General features: G+C 31.4%; 2 protein-coding genes across 3 annotated transcripts; one reads left to right on the forward strand and one right to left on the reverse strand.

Moving 5' to 3' along the window:
• The first annotated feature begins 2,058 nt into the window (after window positions 1-2,058).
• On the forward strand, window positions 2,059-4,993 carry CBSX3 (Cystathionine beta-synthase (CBS) family protein). Its single transcript, XM_012222225.4, has 6 exons — window positions 2,059-2,219; window positions 3,110-3,372; window positions 3,498-3,579; window positions 4,261-4,334; window positions 4,420-4,480; window positions 4,586-4,993. The coding sequence occupies exons 2-6, from the start codon at window positions 3,115-3,117 to the stop codon at window positions 4,726-4,728; spliced, it is 618 nt and encodes a 205-aa protein (XP_012077615.1). The 5' UTR covers window positions 2,059-2,219; window positions 3,110-3,114; the 3' UTR covers window positions 4,729-4,993.
• A 4,088-nt stretch (window positions 4,994-9,081) lies between these two features.
• Window positions 9,082-15,427, reverse strand: LOC105638434 (protein argonaute 4). Of its 2 annotated transcripts, none has more exons than XM_089725990.1 (21): window positions 15,014-15,427; window positions 14,327-14,757; window positions 14,103-14,239; window positions 13,926-14,023; window positions 13,748-13,845; window positions 13,520-13,673; window positions 13,324-13,440; window positions 13,138-13,245; window positions 12,904-12,966; window positions 12,718-12,831; window positions 12,472-12,637; window positions 12,276-12,388; window positions 11,857-12,093; window positions 11,611-11,741; window positions 11,363-11,428; window positions 10,757-10,820; window positions 10,559-10,670; window positions 10,388-10,461; window positions 9,894-9,988; window positions 9,761-9,792; window positions 9,082-9,523 (listed from the first exon to the last, which is right to left on the reverse strand). In XM_089725990.1, the coding sequence occupies exons 1-21, from the start codon at window positions 15,257-15,259 to the stop codon at window positions 9,348-9,350; spliced, it is 2,832 nt and encodes a 943-aa protein (XP_089582116.1). In that variant the 5' UTR covers window positions 15,260-15,427; the 3' UTR covers window positions 9,082-9,347. The 2 variants fall into 2 exon arrangements, with proteins under 2 accessions (XP_089582116.1, XP_089582117.1); XM_089725991.1 differs by having other exon boundaries at window positions 11,857-11,994; window positions 15,014-15,426.
• Between the last annotated feature and the right edge of the window lie 2,790 nt (window positions 15,428-18,217).

Consider the following 18,217-nt stretch of genomic DNA (forward strand, 5'->3'; position numbering starts at 1 on the left):
AAATTTGCTGATAAAGAAAAAAAAAAAAAAACTGAGTAGAACCTTCTTTGTCGGCAGATTTGAGTGATTAATAAAGCTTCTATTTTCTTCTTAGAAAAAGCGAAATCCTAACATAGGCATGCCTACTTAAAACCAGAGTGTACACGTGTCACGTTCATACATCCTGGTCTCCATTATCATGTGACAAGCCAAACCAAAGGCAATATAAAGCCTAATAAATTTATTTTATCAAAATTTTATGATTTTTGTTTTTCTTTTAATATTTTTCTCTTAAAAAAAATTATTGTATTTTTAAATTAATTATTATTATACTCTAATTTACTTCCTCTACATTTTGAGAAAATATTATATTTCTAAATATTTGTAACATCTATAGATTTAATAAATAATAATTTTTTTCTTTTTATATATGACTAATAATAATTGAATGGTTCATCAAAATAATAAATTAAAAATAATATTATTTATTTATTTTAATTTATTATAATTTAAATAAATTGAATGATTTTGTTAAAAAACGGTGAAATATATGAATATTAACGTAGAAAATATAAGATACAGTTAGGCATGGCCGGTTCAGTGAACCACCGGTTCGAGATGTTTAAAATTTTGAATCGGAACCGACCCTTGAACTTCCGGTTCATGTCCGTTTCTGATTTCGGCACAGTTTTGGCGAACCGACGGTTCGAATTATGGTTCAGATTCGGTTCCGGCAATACGTAAATTTTTAAAAAAATAATAAAATTTTGATTCCGAATTCATAAATAAATAATAATTTTAAAATGTTTAAATTTTATTAACTAAATAAATTATTATAAAATTTTAAAAGAAAAACTTCTATTAACTAACTTAAAACTATTATTACATTAAATTTACAAATTTTGCTAATTCACTAATATAGAAAACTATAAATGGAATATAAAATTAATGGAATGAGTTGGAAATTATTATTTTCAAATACTAAGAAAATTATTAAAAAAATAAAATGAAGTAAATTTATGAATGGAAAAAATTGAAATTAGAGAAAGAATTTGGAATTGGATGTAAGAAAATAAAAAATAAACAATAGATAATTCCAATATTAAGGAAATTAAAGCAATAGAAAAAATAATGAACTATGGAAATTTGAGAGAATTTTGATTGAGAATAAGAGAAAAGTTAGGATATAATTGGTTGTGAAATAAAAAATCATCAACTCATTATATTTATACATGTTTCTCATTTATTAGTTTTCCAAATTGTCCCTTATAACAGAAAAATAATAGCTATATTTTTGGATAATTTAGTAAATTACAGTAAATAAATAAATAAATGATTAAAAAATGAATAAAATTTATTTATCAAAAAATAAATAAAAAAAACGTATCATATCAAAAACTATCTGATACACTCTTTTTTGTACACTTGAAAGTATTTTTTTATATAAATCAACTATTCATTTACCAATTTTTGTATAAATTAAGTCAAAAAATGTGTATTTTTTTCACCACTCTTTATAACTTATGTACCGTTGTACTTCTCTTCACCAAAAATCAAATCAACTACAATTAAATCAAGTGATATAATTTTTTTTATAAAAATTTTAAGATAATTTTTTTTGTGCATCCGGTTTGAACCGGACCGGAACCGCCGGTTAACTGCCGATTTCGGGCCGATTCCGGTTCATATTTTAATATTCACATGAACTTTAACTGGTCCTTGAACCGCTGGTTCCGGTTCAAAATTATGAACCGCTGGTTCTGGTCCAATTTCAATTCAACTACAGTACAATTTGATTTCGATTCGATTTCGATTAGAACCGAACCATGGCCATGCCCAGATACATACAGTGTGAAATAGATTTTGAAAACTGGTAATATTTTCTTAATTTTTAAGAAAATTAGCAGTGAAGCCAGAATTAGGTCTTTGGAATCGAATCTTAGATTAGATAACTGTCCTAAAAACATTAATTAATTAATTAATATTTTACTGTTCTGTGCTCTTTAGTGTCTATCCATAAGCTGATAAGCAAATAGCGGAGTGGATAAAATATATATACAGTGGGGAGACATAACGCTGTACTATGACAGTAAAATATCTGACTCTTGCTACTTAGCTATTGGCAGGGTAGGGTTCCTTTGCTTTATCCTCACTTGATATTCATTTCTTTCTTCTCCTTCTTCTTCTTTTCCTCCGCTGTTTTGGTGGTTCTGATCTTGTCTTTGGCTTCTTCAGATCAGGTATTACAATTTAATCCTTGATTTGATTCCTTCTATTTCTATGGTTATGCTGCTGATCAGAAACTAGTTAGCTCTTTGAGTCTTGATTGATTCTTTTCTAATGATGAATAGATTGATTGATTGATTGATTGGTAGATAGATAGATAGATACATAGCTATTTTTCTTTTTCTTCTTCTTTTTCTTTTTGGTATTGCTTTTATGCTTTTTCTTTTTAGAAGGTGTCTAGATCTTAACTTTTATTATTATTATTATTATTATTTTATTTTTTGAGAAATTTGACTATGGAGCATTTATTTTTGATTTCCTGCTATTTCTTGTGTATATCTCTGTCTATATGAATATTAATTTTTTTCAAGTTCATTTTTCTTCTTGATTGAGTTATTTTCAACTTATGCGACTGTAGTTTGACTTTCAGTATAACATTCTTTTCTTTTTTGTTCTTAATTCAACCAGGTTTACTGATGGATTTTCAGCATTTAATGCAATTTATACGTGTGTGTGCGAGAGAGAGAGAGAGATTTCTTTTGTTGAAAACCTGTACCCTTTGAACTCAAAAAACAAATGGGATTAAATAATTTCTCAGGGAAATAGGGAAATACTTTCAACATTCTTAATCTGGTTTATCCATATCATACCGATCTATTCTTGAAAAAATGGCATGCACTAGTCACTAGCTAGTAGCTAATAGCCTGACTGATGCTCCATCATGTGCCAATTGCATATTCAAATAATTGTAACTATATAGGCTCTGCACTTTAAATTCTCTGTTCCTTTGGTAATTAGAACCTGTGTGTCAGACCTTGATGCATATTTATTTAGAATAAGAATTTGTTACCTGCAAGATTTGGCATTCAATCTTATTGAATATGATCAATCTTTTTGTTTACAGGAAAAATGCAAGGGGCGGTGAATGCATTTTTGTCTCGTGGAAATTTCATCAAAAATGCAGTTCTGCAACATGTTCGTGTTGCTAATCCGGTACTGAGGCCTATTTTGTTTTCGCGCTCTGAGTCTGTTTCATCTGCCCGTATGGAGGAGCAAAGCTTTGAAAGCACTACCATTTCAGACATATTGAAAGCAAAAGGAAAAGGTGCTGATGGTTCTTGGCTTTGGTGCACTACTGATGATACTGTTTATGATGCTGTCAAGTCGGTATGCTACTTTGCTTCACCACAAGTTACTGCTATTTTTCTTGCTGTTGTTGATTGGAAGAATCATCAGAACTCACTCCACTCCGTCTTTTTAGTGCTTAGCCTAACTATAGAAGTTTCCTGCAGATGACACATCACAATGTTGGAGCCTTGGTGGTCGTGAAACCTGGAGAGCAGAAATCACTTGCAGGAATTATCACAGAGAGAGGTATTTGGGTGATATCTTACTTGCATTGAGAAGCTTATGGATCAATTTCTTAGCATATAAAGAATTCTTTATGGGTTTTTTTTTTATTATAATATCTAAATTTTCATTGTTATTTTCTCCTTTGAACTGCCTTTAATTTGCTATAGGTATTTGGTAATTGATAAAGCATTCTAAATTCTAATTATAATTTTGTAAGACTAGTTTAACAATTTTCTTAGCTTTCAAACATGCATCGATGCTATCACTGTGCATGATTTTCCATCTAGAAGTGTTTGTAACTTTACAGTCATATATTACCACACAAGTTACTCACCATGGTAGTTCCATAAACCAGCATCAAGTTTTCTCCTCACCTAGAACCGGACTATGATTCCAGGGATTGCAAGTGATGATGCCCCAAAAATATAAAACAAGAAAAAGAAAAGTAGTATTCCAATTTTCAAATTCCTTTATTACTTGATCAGAAAAAGTTGTTACTGTTTTAAAGTCGTGGTATAGGAGAGTGAATATTCCCAGAACATGCTTCCTTGGGAGAAATTGCTATTACAATATAGGAGGTTTCTGCTTATTCTATTTGTTGAAATTTGTTTTCTTTTCTTCTTCCGGGAATGATGATAATGGCTATAAATACTGCCAAACATGCTGCAAGCTATTATAGTTTTGTTTGTTGATAAATTCCAGATTACCTGAGGAAAATCATTGTACAAGGAAGATCATCCAAGTCAACTAAGGTTGGGGACATCATGACTGAAGAGGTATGATGCTATTTACTTTCTAAGACTATGTGTTTCTCTTCCATCTTCATATCAAGTATCCAAATTGATCCAATGGTGATTGCAGAACAAGCTCATTACAGTCACTCCCAACACAAAAGTTCTGCAAGCAATGCAATTGATGACAGGTATTACACGCCGTTTACCTTTATGGGATGTTTTCAAATTTGTTGGTGCCCTGATTTCTTCCCAAATGGAAGGTAGTGTAAACTGCAATCTGTAACTGTTGGCAGATAACCGCATCAGGCACATTCCTGTGATCAATGACAAGGAAATGATTGGCATGGTGTCCATTGGAGATGTTGTCCGTGCTGTGGTGGCTGAACACCGGGAGGAGCTGGAACGCCTGAATGCTTACATACAAGGAGGTTATTAGATGATGATGACAAACTCATAAAGTGCTTCAGATATGCTGCTTGGCTCTCCAGAGTCCAGTAAGCCAAGAGCTTGTAAATATGGCATGTTGTGTTTCCTCCGTTGTTATGTGGTTTTACCCATTTCCCTATCAGGATATCTGATGTCAAGTGACAGTATATGGACTGATCAAGTTAATAATTAGTAGGCATGTTGTTTGAGACATGGATGCTTGTGAACTTCTAATATCAAAATCCTTCAAAAAATTTTAATTTGGATGTCTTAAATTACCTCTTTCTGCCAATCTAGTTAACGATATCTCTACTCTGAAATTAGAAGAAACAAGCAGGATTTGCTCTGCTTTGCTGCGGAACATTCATGACATTGCATGTGTTGTTTTTTTCTATTAACTCAAAGGCCCGATAGGCTGAAAGAATAATATGCATAATATGCATTACACAACAAGAGTAGCCTCCTTTGGATTTACAAAATTAGTGAAAATATTTATATAAGTAAAAAGACAATCAGAGTTATTTACAAAATTAGTGAAAATATTTATATAAGTAAGAAGACCATCTGACTCTGATTGATTGCATGTGTGTTTTATCGTAGCATTATTATTTGATAATATAAATATTAAAGATTATTCTTTTGAAATATTTTCTTTGGCTTAAAGGTTCTATAGTTTGCCACCATTGCTAATTGTGAAGTTCTATTATAAAATGAACTAAAAGTATTTATATGTGCTAATAGAATTGAATGAAAAATTATTTCATGGTAATAGTTGTCAAGGTATAATTTGAACATGTAAATTTATAAAATACAAATATAAATATTAATATAAAGATTTGTATAATTATATATACCAAATCACTAATAAAAAAATTAAACAAAGAAAAGGAATAATGAAAATGAGAACAACACGAGTAATATATTTTTAATATACTGAAATTGGAATATCAATAAAGAAAGATATTGAAGACTTACAATATTATTACTCAATTTACTACTTGCAAATATTATTATTAATTTCATTAATTATTAGAGAAAGGAATCGAATAGTTGAATTACTTTTAGAAAATATATTAATGATATTATTAATTCCTTTGATTATTTAAAAAAAACTAAGAAATTTTAATATTACTAATATTAATATTTTAATTTCATAAATGTCTAAAATAATTAATAATTTAGCAATTAAAACCCATTTGGTTTAGTTGTTGATAAGTAAATTATTGTACCCTTATAAATAAAACCTCACAAATTAAACATTTTAATTTGTAAATATATTATCATTAAACTCTTCACCATTTTAAAAAATTATACTAATCTATATCTATATAAATATATAAAAGTTGGGTCATAAAAGTTTACGTGGGATCATTTTAGAGTATTAAATTACTTATATGGCAATGTTAATCTATTGAGTTGGAAATAATTTTTATATTTTAAAATTTTATTTTAATATAATTAAATAGATAATTTAATTAATATCATTAATAATATTTTTAATTTTTAAATAATTAATAAAATTAAATATCATTAGTATTTTAAAATTTTTCACTTTATTTTTGTAAATAATTAACAATGTTATTAATATTAATTCTTTTCATTTTCATTTTTTTTTTTTACTTTCATATTTTCACAGAATCTCTATAGACATGTATTTCAATATAAACGAAACCATAAAAAAAATCACATTATACTTTCAACAAAAAGAAATAGATTCTTTACAAATAACATAAGACCATTTTTATGACATTTTATAGATATGAGCTTGATCAATACAGTGATGACAATGAAATTATGAAGTGTATTCAGTTTTGATTATTAACTAAGGTATGATTTTGCTATTTGCAAATTATTTCATAACTATTAGCACATTTGATCCATATAAAAGCATTTTATTTATTGTTATTACAATTAAATGTTTATTTTTATTTAATACAATGCCACCTAAATGATAAAATTCATCTTTTCACAGTACTTTATTTAATGAAATTAAAATTAAAATTCATTTTCTAATGTCATTATGTGTAAAATATAGAAATATTTTATGATAAATTGATATATATACATATTTTCTTTTGTGAAGGAAAATGACAGTATTTCTCAACCTATTTCAAATCTGGGCAAACTTTGATGATTTTTTTTTTTTTTTGAAGTTTTTAATGTTTATTAGATTTATGGCCAGATTTTAGATTATTTACTCAAACTAAATTCACTAATAACCGATATTTATAAAAATTATTTTAAAATCTATTAAAATATTTCTAGAAAATAAAAATTTCAAGCTTAATTATAAACTTTATTTATGTATGTGTATATTAATATATTAATCCTTTGGCAAGAATCTAGGAAAGAAATTATTTTTTATTTTTTTTATTTAAAAAATTAGTAAATATAATATATTTGATATTTGAAATATTGAAAATGATTATTTATTATAACAAAAATAACATTTTTATTTTTAAACACTATATAACATCCACACACGAAAGACGACTGATTATATATAAAATTAATGTTTATATAGTATGAAAAGAGAAAAACAATCAAATTTATTGTTATAAATAGATGGATTATGCGTACAAAATTCATCGCAAGTTAAAAAAGTACAATAGATTAAATTTTGAAAAGTAAATTTATGTATTTAGCTAAAATCTATTATCAATTTTATAATTAAACCATTCAATAATTCATTTTTTTAGAAGATTATCTTTTTAATATTTCTCTGCTCCCCTCAAGAACATATCTTTATTTTTAGATAGACTAAAAGGATTAGTTAACCTGGCTTAAACAATCAACTTTTACCTACATCACAAAATATTAATATGTATTTAGTTTAGTAAATTTGTTTTAATTAAGATTTAAATCCCTTTATTTTCAATAAATAATTTTAACGTCCATAACTTTTATTTTTATCTCATTGTCAGATCTTTGTCTAAAAAGTCATATTTTTAAAAAAAAAAAGATTGAAATGATTTAATTATTTAAAATAGAGTAAAATACACGGGCTCTATAACCCATCTTTTAATTGATGAAAGGTTAATTAGAATATAATCTGGGGACTCAAATATATTTTAACCTATTGATATTAGATTTTTTTTTTTTTTTTAGAAAATTCAAGCTTGAATCTATTCCTACCGGATTAATAATTATACATCACCTTCAATACAAAAAAGTAAGAGGAAAAAATTGTTTGTAAAAAGGATGCTAAATAGGAATATACTAAAGAAATTTATCGTACTTTAAAAATAATTGCATCCTTTTAGAAAAGAAAGTTGTTTTATAAATTGAAAAGAATAAAAAGAAAAAAGGAGGCAATGGGTTTAATAAAAAAATGACACGCAGTAGAATAAATTTTTTTGAAGAAAAAATATATATATAAATATAAATTTAAAAGAGCCTTATCCTCAACCTAAACAAAAGAAGTAGAGAGAGACAGCAAAGAAGGATGAGGAATCTATTCTGGAGGTCAATCTCAAAACGTCCGTGCTTGCCGAAGTTTCCTTAAGAATACCAACAAAAGGAAATTTAAAACGGATATTGATAAAGCTATTTACAACAGACAGACAGCCAGCCAACACCTGGAGGATAAGACGTCAAACCCAATGTTTAAGTAAAAGAGGTTCAAAATTTTCTTTTGATATTATATTTATATTTCACACCAGAATCTTTGGAACTTGATGTACCAGGTCCACATCCAGGGAACCATAGGACAGACAGGTACGGCTTCAAACGAGACATAGTCCAACTCCAACAGAACAGACGTGCACATCCGATGGTCCCAAAAAACCTATGGTCTGAAATGAACAACAGAAAGCAACTCTCAAGAGTCAAAGACAGAGAGCCCTTCTTCGATTAGAAAATTTCACTTACTGGGGTGGGGAGGGCTACTACTACCCTAAATACACCCTTCATAGCTAGACTTAACTTATAGATCAAAGCTAATAAAATGAAATATTTTTATTAAAATAAAGATATTATTATTATAATAATTTTTCATTTGTTTGGACAATAAAAACCATAGACCCAATAAACAAGTAATTTCCCTAACCCTTTTGTGTATCTCAATAATCCTAACCATCCATCCAGCTTATCACCGGCAGTCAACTGAGGGTTCCAAACCCAACGAGGGACTTGACGAAACCCCATGACAAATGTTGTAGTATATTAAAAATATTTTTTAATCACGCCATTGACCTGAGAAGAATATTTTGATATCAAATGATTAGTCGTCTTTATCGTATGGAAGACAACAAGCGTTCCAAATTTAGGCCTATTGCATTTTGACCATGTGATTTGAAGATCCAACGGCCAATGTATACACACAAGTGCTTCCAAATCGAAGCAAAATAACCAGCAATACAAATGATAGCAAAACGCAGCAGCTTAGTCATAAATACGCTGTCCGTCGTGTTAAGCATTACTTACAGGCGTTATCAAAGGGCTTTTACTGAAAAGCCAGAGAAACAAAAGGGCCTAAAGATGCAGGAGTGTTAATTCTATGTCCAAAAGACGAACTAACAGAGATTAACCTACTGCCAATGTTCAAACACCTGCACAGTGAAGGAGATTCGATATCCCAGAGACCATTTACAAAGGATATGTTTTTAGGTAATAACTACTAACTTAGCCTCAACAAAAGAACATCGTGTTGCAAACTTTTTCATTTAGTTTAGGCAGCTGCGGGACAGGAACAACACCAGGAGCAGTTACACCACCGTGGCTCGAGGATGTCTCAGAAGTATCTTCAAATTTCATGAATTGTCCCATCTGAGTGGCAGCTAGGTGAGCATAGCATATTGGTGCAACTGTTCAAATAGCAGACAAAATAAAACCATCAATAAATTGATAAACTAAAAAATGCAATCACAATTGAAACAACAATGAATAGCAGAGTGATCCAAATGCAATGGTAGTAGTTGATTTCCCAGTTTCCAAACACGAGATGAAGTTCAGCACCAAGGTCACCACGTTTAAAAAGCATCTTCTCAACGATGCTATACTACCCAAAATAACTCTTTAGAGGGTAGAAACCCTGGACTTACCTACAGATATGGCAGTTGTGCTTCTTTGGTACCTGCAATCATGAGCAGAAGCCATTTAGAACAACAACAATAATTCCTAATGTCTTGAAACGAATCATCTAATGCTCATTCCGTCGCACTAAATTTTACTTACACATATGACAGAGAATGCACAAGTTCCTGGAGGTCATCTGGTGAATAGCCAACCTCATCCAATAAAACATGATAGTGAGTGGGCCTAGTAGTTCCCTGATAAGAAACAAGTAAAAATACAATTAATTTATAACAGATGAAACAGACGTCAGCGAATAACAAATAAATACATATCAGTTGCTAAATAACTCGATCAAAGGGTCAAGAAATCAGAGCATACCAAAATCAGTTTTCAATAAATATGGGAAAAGAAAAATCTGTATCCCCCTACTCCATAGTAATTTCTGATGTGGTAAAGGGCAGGCGAGTGGGTCCAATTACATTGATAAGAAACATATATATTCATCTTTTGTAACTTGAGTAAATTACCCAATCATGATTTTAAGTAAAATTAAACTAAATGATATCCCGCCTGATCGTAAGCCACATACCTAAGCAGCAATACAAAACACCAACAGATTCTAATAAAATACAAAAGCTAATGTTGATACTCACAATCATTCCCGCATGTGCACAGAGATAGAAGTCATTGTTCTTTGGATGACAGACTTTATTGTCAATGATAGTACCTGAAAAGCCAAAAAAAAACATATATATATATATATATATATATATATAGTATAAAACACATCCCAAGAAGTAGAGGCAAATCATTTAGAGGTTTACCAGGTTGAACATTCTCTGGAGCTCCTGGCTGGAAGAACTTTGTGTGGTGGTTCTTCTGTGCAACAATTACCACAAACTTGGGGAACCACTTCTCATCAAGGAACTTGCATGCCTGCAAAATTAAAATGAAGTTATAAACTTGACAAAATTAATAAATAAGTATAACCAGAAAGGCAATTGGCCATTTGAAGGCATTACCTCAATTATTTGATCCAGTTCAATATTCAATACTTGATTAAATTGTGATTCACTGACACCATCCCTATAGATAAGCATACAGATCAAGACATAAGCAAAAAAATTTAATCGAATTAAAGTTGCTTGAAAAGAATCAATTAGCTTCAGACATAATCATGCTTGAAAAGCCAAAAAAGGTAGGTAATAACCTTTAAGAGAGAATAAAAATGCAAACCAATAAATATGACAAATCAGACAAGTTTTGCTCAGAGTGATCAACCAAACAAAAATATATAGTTCATTCCAAAAACTTAAGCTATTTGATGCAGCATTACAACTGCATCAACAACACTTGGAAACAATAATAATACATCGGATGTTCTATTAAAATAGCTAACTCCAACATGGTTTCCAGATTTCCATATGTCCAAGGATATGAGATCACATGTTCCTTTAATTAGACTTCATTTTCATCTCACTACATGAATGCATTTCCGTTGTGGTTTTGTATTTAGACTTATATGCAAACTAATAGAAGCACTTTTAAAGAGATTAGATGAATATATTGGAATTTCTTCACATATGCATTTCACTTCATATGCTTATCAATTGATGAATATCCTATACCTGAATATAATGATCTGATCAGGCTTCCTTTTCCCTGAACTAAGATAAAAGTCCAGCAGAATCTCTCTGAAAAAGAGGGGAAATAAGGGAAAGCTGTCACAAAAGCACTAAGCAACAAGGTACAAATATTGAAAATACAACCACAAAATAACCACTTGAGTATGGCAGTATATATATTCTGTGACCTAAATTCAACATCTACAGAGAAATAACATATCTGACAACCACTTATGAGATCAAAACTTCACCTCATCATCCCTTCATCTTCAGTATCAGACACTTTCTTAAACAGATTATCTATCATTTCAACCTTTGGAGACTGTGTACGTACAGAGGCCCTATAGCGAGAAATCAATGGCCACTGCCTCGAACTGACAACCTATAAATTCAACAATAGCAAATCAGAAAAAATTTTACATCAAATCACAGCTTACTTCTCTAAAACATTTTTTTAAACTACAGAAGTTGATGGACAAACAATTAAAAACAAGTACCGCAGCAATTGATGGCACATCAGAATGTCCAGGAGAGCCATGTGACACATCCATCCCAAGGATGAGTGTAGGAACCTTAGAAACCACTGGAATATTAGGAGAATGTTCAATTGCTAACATTGAATTTAACCCACCTAGCTGCAATGAATTCAAGAATAGGATGAGTGTAGGAACCTTAGAAACCACTGGAATATTAGGAGAATGTTCAACTGCTAACATTGAATTTAACCCACCAAGCTGCAATGAATTCAAGAAAATATGTGCCAGATTAACAGGAATCACAATAACCAAAACTATCCTCGTACCCAGCAATCAGGTAATTCAAAAAAAAAAAAAGAAGTAATACAGGGAGATGCTGTTGGCTGGAATGCTAACGGCACAAGGATCTAGATAAAAAACATATTTGTCTGATATCTAACCTTAGCATTGATCTTCAACAGAAGATTAGTCAGATACTGATCATTGACCCGTTGTGGAGAAAGGCACTGAGTGACAATACCAAACTCAGCAAGATTTTTCTTCTTCCAAGGACCTGAAGATTGCTTTGATTTCAGTAAACAGGAATTCCCCACAACATACCTCATTGAAAAAGTAAGACAAGATCAAATCACCTACCATATAAGTCAGAGTTTTTCCTCTCAGGAAGTAAACACAAAAGGAACTTTGGAGCACCAGGAAGTCTAGACTGTATCTCTTCAAACATTTTCTCCACTCTAACAGTTGGTGGGGCACGCCTCAACTGCGGACTCTCCTCAATTACTTCAAAAGGAGGCTCAATAGGCTACAATAGACAGCAAAAGGAAGCCGAGTCAGTTGCTACATTAAGCATACCACTAATGAGCACAAAATGAGGCCACTTACTATTCCTTTCATATCTGCACATTTCATCAGATCTTGCACAAGTTTTCGCACATCACATCGTGCAGAGAAGTTTACAACAGCCCATTTCTCTACCTTGCATGGCTCCGCAAGTTTCTGCACAATAATTACATGATAATGTCAGAAAGGAAATCAAAACAATAACCAAGTGAGAAGAGGAACAGGCACCTTGTTATTAAAGTTCCAGCGCCCATTCCTGGGATAGAAATCTTCACCATTACCTACTTTAAGCTGTTGCAAAAAGGTGAAAATAAGTAAAGATTTTAATGAACAGACTTTCACTATCTCCTGAAGATAGCACAAGCAAAAAGCACAAACAAAATACCTACCATCATTGCTATACTACACACAAAGGGCATAGATAACAAAACTAACAAATGCCACATAAAGTCCGATTCATACCCTTGGAGCAGGCAAAACACGACCCTCAACTTGGGCAAAAGTATTACTAATTGAAATGCCACATTGTCTTAGCATAGGTTCAGCAGCATAGTTGCTGGTCTTCAAAGCCTGCAACATAAGAGATCCATGACAATAAATTTTTCAAAAGTCTTAAATCATACAAGAAAATTAAGGTAAGCTACCCACATTTGATAAAGTTGTCATTCTCTCTTGTGGCTTTTGTCTTGATTTTTCCACCAAAGAAGCTCTTTGAAGAGTGTTTAGTGCTTTTGTGTAACGTTGCAAGGACACCAATTCACAAAGCTAAAAAACAATAGAAAAGTAAATACACCATGATGAGAGCGAGAGAGCAAACTGATTAACTATAAATTAAAAGGGTAACCTCTATTGGAATATATGTTGGGCGCTTTGCCTTCCCAACATTGATGCAGGGAAGATCAGCAGAATATCGCAAATCAATTCGGCGATGATTAACAAAATAATCATACACTGTTAATTCAAGTGCCTCACCAGTACTCTTTTGCTTTAATTCAAAGCTAACAAAAAAACAGCACCAAATGTCAAATACTGCAATCTTTTGGTAAAAGAAAGATGAATACTAGAAGAATACATTTGCTCTTTGCATGGTCTCTCGCTCAATCCAGTTATCTTGTACTCTTGATTGGATGGGCTTGCCTTGATTCTCAGATTTTTTAGAGTTCTTTTTGCCTGTCAACATACCCAACAATCAAAGCTAAACATAAATAAAACACAGACATTGACAAGCAATACCAAGAAAAGTTTATCACCTTAGCCCAGTCTAACTGAAAGGGGTCTCTAGCGTTTTGGTTGGAAATTAGAAAATCAACAACAGGACCAGGCTGAATAATCATGGTGGTGGATACATCTGGAGAGAGATGGAACAACTAAAAACTCATCCAGAAGAGCAACAAACCCCAATAGAGCAATAACAAAAATACAGGTACCTATATTCAGAGACAAGCCTCCTTGAGTTGTTCTAAAACTAGAATGAAACCCTCTGCAGCCTAGAACACCACCTCCAACATCAGCAAAATTCTTAGGATCATTGTGAAAGAAATTCTGACGAACAAGTAGGCATCCCCTGTAATGGACAATTTAAAAGTTAGAATGAAGAGAGTTACAGCCTCCCAAATATCAGAAGACAGAAAAAAGTAGCATGTTTCATTACTGTTTAGCTGCATGTTGCCGCAAGATAATATCCAGAACCCTAATGGCTTCTTGAGAGTTTTCAGACTCTTGACCACGAAGAGCATTTGCAATGGCTTGCATGGGTATTTTAGCAGCAAAACTTATTTCCACCTTGAATGTTTTGGACCGATATGGTCTCCGCATCCTCTTCCTGTCACTCTCATTAGGACTACCATGACCATCAGGGCTTGCGTTGCCATTACTCCTGTTAGAGCTGATGTCCTCAAGCACAACAGTGAACTCTAGCTTGTTGCGAGGAAGAGACCCAACAGTGAACAAGCTCTTCTCTCCATCATACGCAAAGTTCTTTCCACCCAGCTCAGAATCGTAAGTCTCTTGCACTCTATCAATCACTTTTCGCCCAACACCCTTACCATCTACAGGACGACCATCTTCGTAAGACAAAGAAACCTGTTTAAACAAACACAATAACAGCAAAATAACCCCAAATCAGCTGCAATTCATATATACGACACATGCAACGGAAATAACGTCTCAAAAATGTTCAAACAAACACTAAATCGACGAAAATTAGCGTAATGACAGCTGAATAATGGCAGGAAAAAAATATCTTCACGAGGACAAGAGAACTGAAGAATACAGAAGCACAGAAAAGCTACATTTTACCAAATAAGGAAATAACAGAGCGAGAAAAAGAAGAACATACAGAATAGTGAAAGAAGTAGCCATCAACGTTAGTAACGTTGACTTTGAAATGATTAGTCAGGAGAGGTATCTTATTGCCTTTGGATCCAAGACCACGCCTACTCATCGGAACCCTAGCAGGCTTCTTCTTCGCCGGTTCCGCTGGTAGTTCAGCTCGCAGTGGAACAACATCTGGAGGAACGACCGGTGGAGGTGGAGGCAGTGCGTCATGTGACCCATTACCAACTGCACCATCGTGTGAATCCATCTCTGACTTCGCCGGAGGCTGTTTTTCGCGTGACCGGAGAAGAAGATAATTGACGTCACCTAAGGAGTGAGGCAGTTACTGGCAGCTTTTGACCGCAAGATTTTTTTTTTTTCTTTTCTCAATGGATGAGAAGAGAAAAAAACAAAATGCACTTAGCTGGAGACTTGACTAGAAAGTGAGGGTTTAAATACTGTCAATAGAAAATATAAACCTAGATCGAACGGTCGATGGAGAGCAAGAGTCGGGAAATACTGCGGAAACCTAGATCGAACGGGTGGTTTTTGATCACAAATATAAATAAAAGGCCATTGAACCAACGGTTAAGATGAAAATTTAATGATGGTTATAAATCTTTCACTTTTCCTCATACTGTTTTTTTTGTTTTGAAGAGAATTTTCCTCATACTGTTTTATTGTTTTTCTATAAATAAAAAAAATACAATAGTACCTCGTACGAAATTACTTTATGAAATTGATTTTTAGATTCGAAAATTCCGTTTGTGTGGATACTGTAATAACTTAAAAAAATGTCAAAAGCATGTTATAATCGTTACAGCGTGGGCATTCCACGTGTGTCTATTTGTTTACTAATAATTGATAAAAAAATTAGTCTTTTTTTTAATATTAGGAGAGAAGATTAAAATATGTTTTTTTTTTAATATAATATACTAAAATTTCATTAAAAACTTCAATTAATACAAATCATAAACCCTTTTAATATTGAAAATTGAATTTAAAAAAATTAATAAATCTTCAGTGATCGGCTAAATAAACTCTTTTAATATTCGATATATGATTTAATATCTATTAATTAATTGCTTACATGAATATAGAGTTTTTAAACCATTAAATTCAATAGAGAGAACAGGTCATATTTCACAGAAGATGATCATCATGAATTGCACATATGTCTAAATAAAACAAAAATAAATACCCTATATATAATGGAGAGATCACAAACTCCACACGGAGATAAACTATAAAAAATAGTAGAAATATAAATAATATAAATATATTCCAACTTGTCATAGATTTGTAATTTATTGACAAAAAAAACATAAAAATTTGCAATAAAATAAAAAAAAATAGGGAGAGACTGTCGCAAGAGATAAGAATCAACTCTCCCTATATCTACGTAAGAGTGAGATTTAAATATAAATCTATGCCAGATTATAAATACATTTTTAAAAGAAAATCATAAATATTTTTACCATTAAGTTATAGTACATAAATTAATTCTTCCATTCATGAGCTTATTTTAAAATAAGCACAGTTTTAATAAATTTAAATATTAAATATAATTTGCATGAATAAATTAAAATTATTAAGAATCCATAAAATAAGAATATACTAAATTGCTTTGCAAAGTTTAATTGAAAATGTTAGATAATATTAGGAAAATTTTATTTAATACAAATTATCTAAATTTAAAATCTAATAGTATGATTTATTAAATTTCTAAAACCTCTTAAATAACGTTAAGTAAATATATAACACAAAATCAATTTTTTTTAAAGATATGCGTACACTATTTACATATAAAAAGAACAAATAAAATTTTTTTACACATCTAATAATAATAAGATGAACTGCTACATATTAAAAGGTCCAAGAATTTTTTTTAAATTTTTTATTGATATAAATAATTGGGAAAATATTTATTTGGTCCCTAAAATTTTATAAAATTATTCAACTCATCATCATATTTTTGACTATTAATTATTTAGTTCTCAAGGTTTGGTTCGGTCTTATTCAATAGCACTTCTATTAAAGTCGCGGTCTTTATTTCCTTTCTTGATAATCATAAATGAAGCTTCTTACCTAATCTGAAAAAAAAAATGTATATTTGGCTAAAAAGATACTTTAATTAAATAAATATTTTATAATTAAAATCATTGGTTAACTTAGTGGATTATTGATAAAAATACTATTTTATCGTGTACTTTTCATCGAGTAGTAGTCACATCAAATATTTGCACTAAAACCACCAAATGAATTGTGTATTTCGATAAAAAGGTCATTTGACAATTTAAAATTTTTATTTTATAGTAAGACTATTAATTTAGTTGGTTGTCTCAATATAAAATAATTGTTTTTTGCTGAGATTACTTTTTCTATTGGGGGAGGGTGAGTAAAGGCAAGTTTTTTGCACTAAAACCACCAAATGAATTGTGTATTTTGATGAAAAGGTTATTTAACAATTTAAAAATTTTATTTTATATTGAGACTATCAGTTTAATCAGTTGTCTCAATACAAAATAATTATTTTTTATTGACTATTTATTAGTACGGATTGCTCTTTCTATTTCAAAAATAAAAGCTATGAGGGACAGGGTGAGTAAAGGCAAGTTTTTTGTTTCTCTCTCTGAGTTTTATTACAGTGGATGGATCAGTGCTGGGAGATATAATTTTATGGTAAACTCACTCGAAAATTCTCGACGATGAGTTTTTGGTCGAGCGAAAGATGGGGAAAGACAGTTTTGGTTTGCGAAAATGATACGGATCCATCATCACTCGTCGCTGGATCACAAGGAGGCATGGTGAACGACGAAGGAGATCCATTGGTGCTTCCTATTGGACCGATTACAAGGAGCCGTGCCAAGCGATATGGGGCAGCCATATCATTATTTGTTCAAGCCCAAATAACACAAGAACTGCATGATGTTGCATTCAACAAGTGTTGTGAGGAACTTGAAGGCATTCCTAGGCTTCTAATGTTGTTGGTGGCTCTTTAAGTGGAGGAAAGCACGCTGCTACAGTAACGTGCTACAGGAACTCAGAAGCGCTACAGTGCTACAGGAACTCAGAAGCGCTACAGTGCCGCGCCAATCAGTTTGACTTTGCTACAGTAAATTTGACTTTTCTACAGTAACGTGCTACAGGAACTCAGACGCGCTACAGTAACGCGTTTTATGTTTTATGCTTCATTAAGCCCTAGTTTCTTGTTTTAGTATAAATA

The sequence above is a fragment of the Jatropha curcas genome, chromosome 9 (assembly GCF_041381405.1).
Source record: "Jatropha curcas cultivar XTBG-Jc1 chromosome 9, XTBG_Jcur_1.0, whole genome shotgun sequence".
NCBI classification, from domain to species: domain Eukaryota; kingdom Viridiplantae; phylum Streptophyta; class Magnoliopsida; order Malpighiales; family Euphorbiaceae; genus Jatropha; species Jatropha curcas.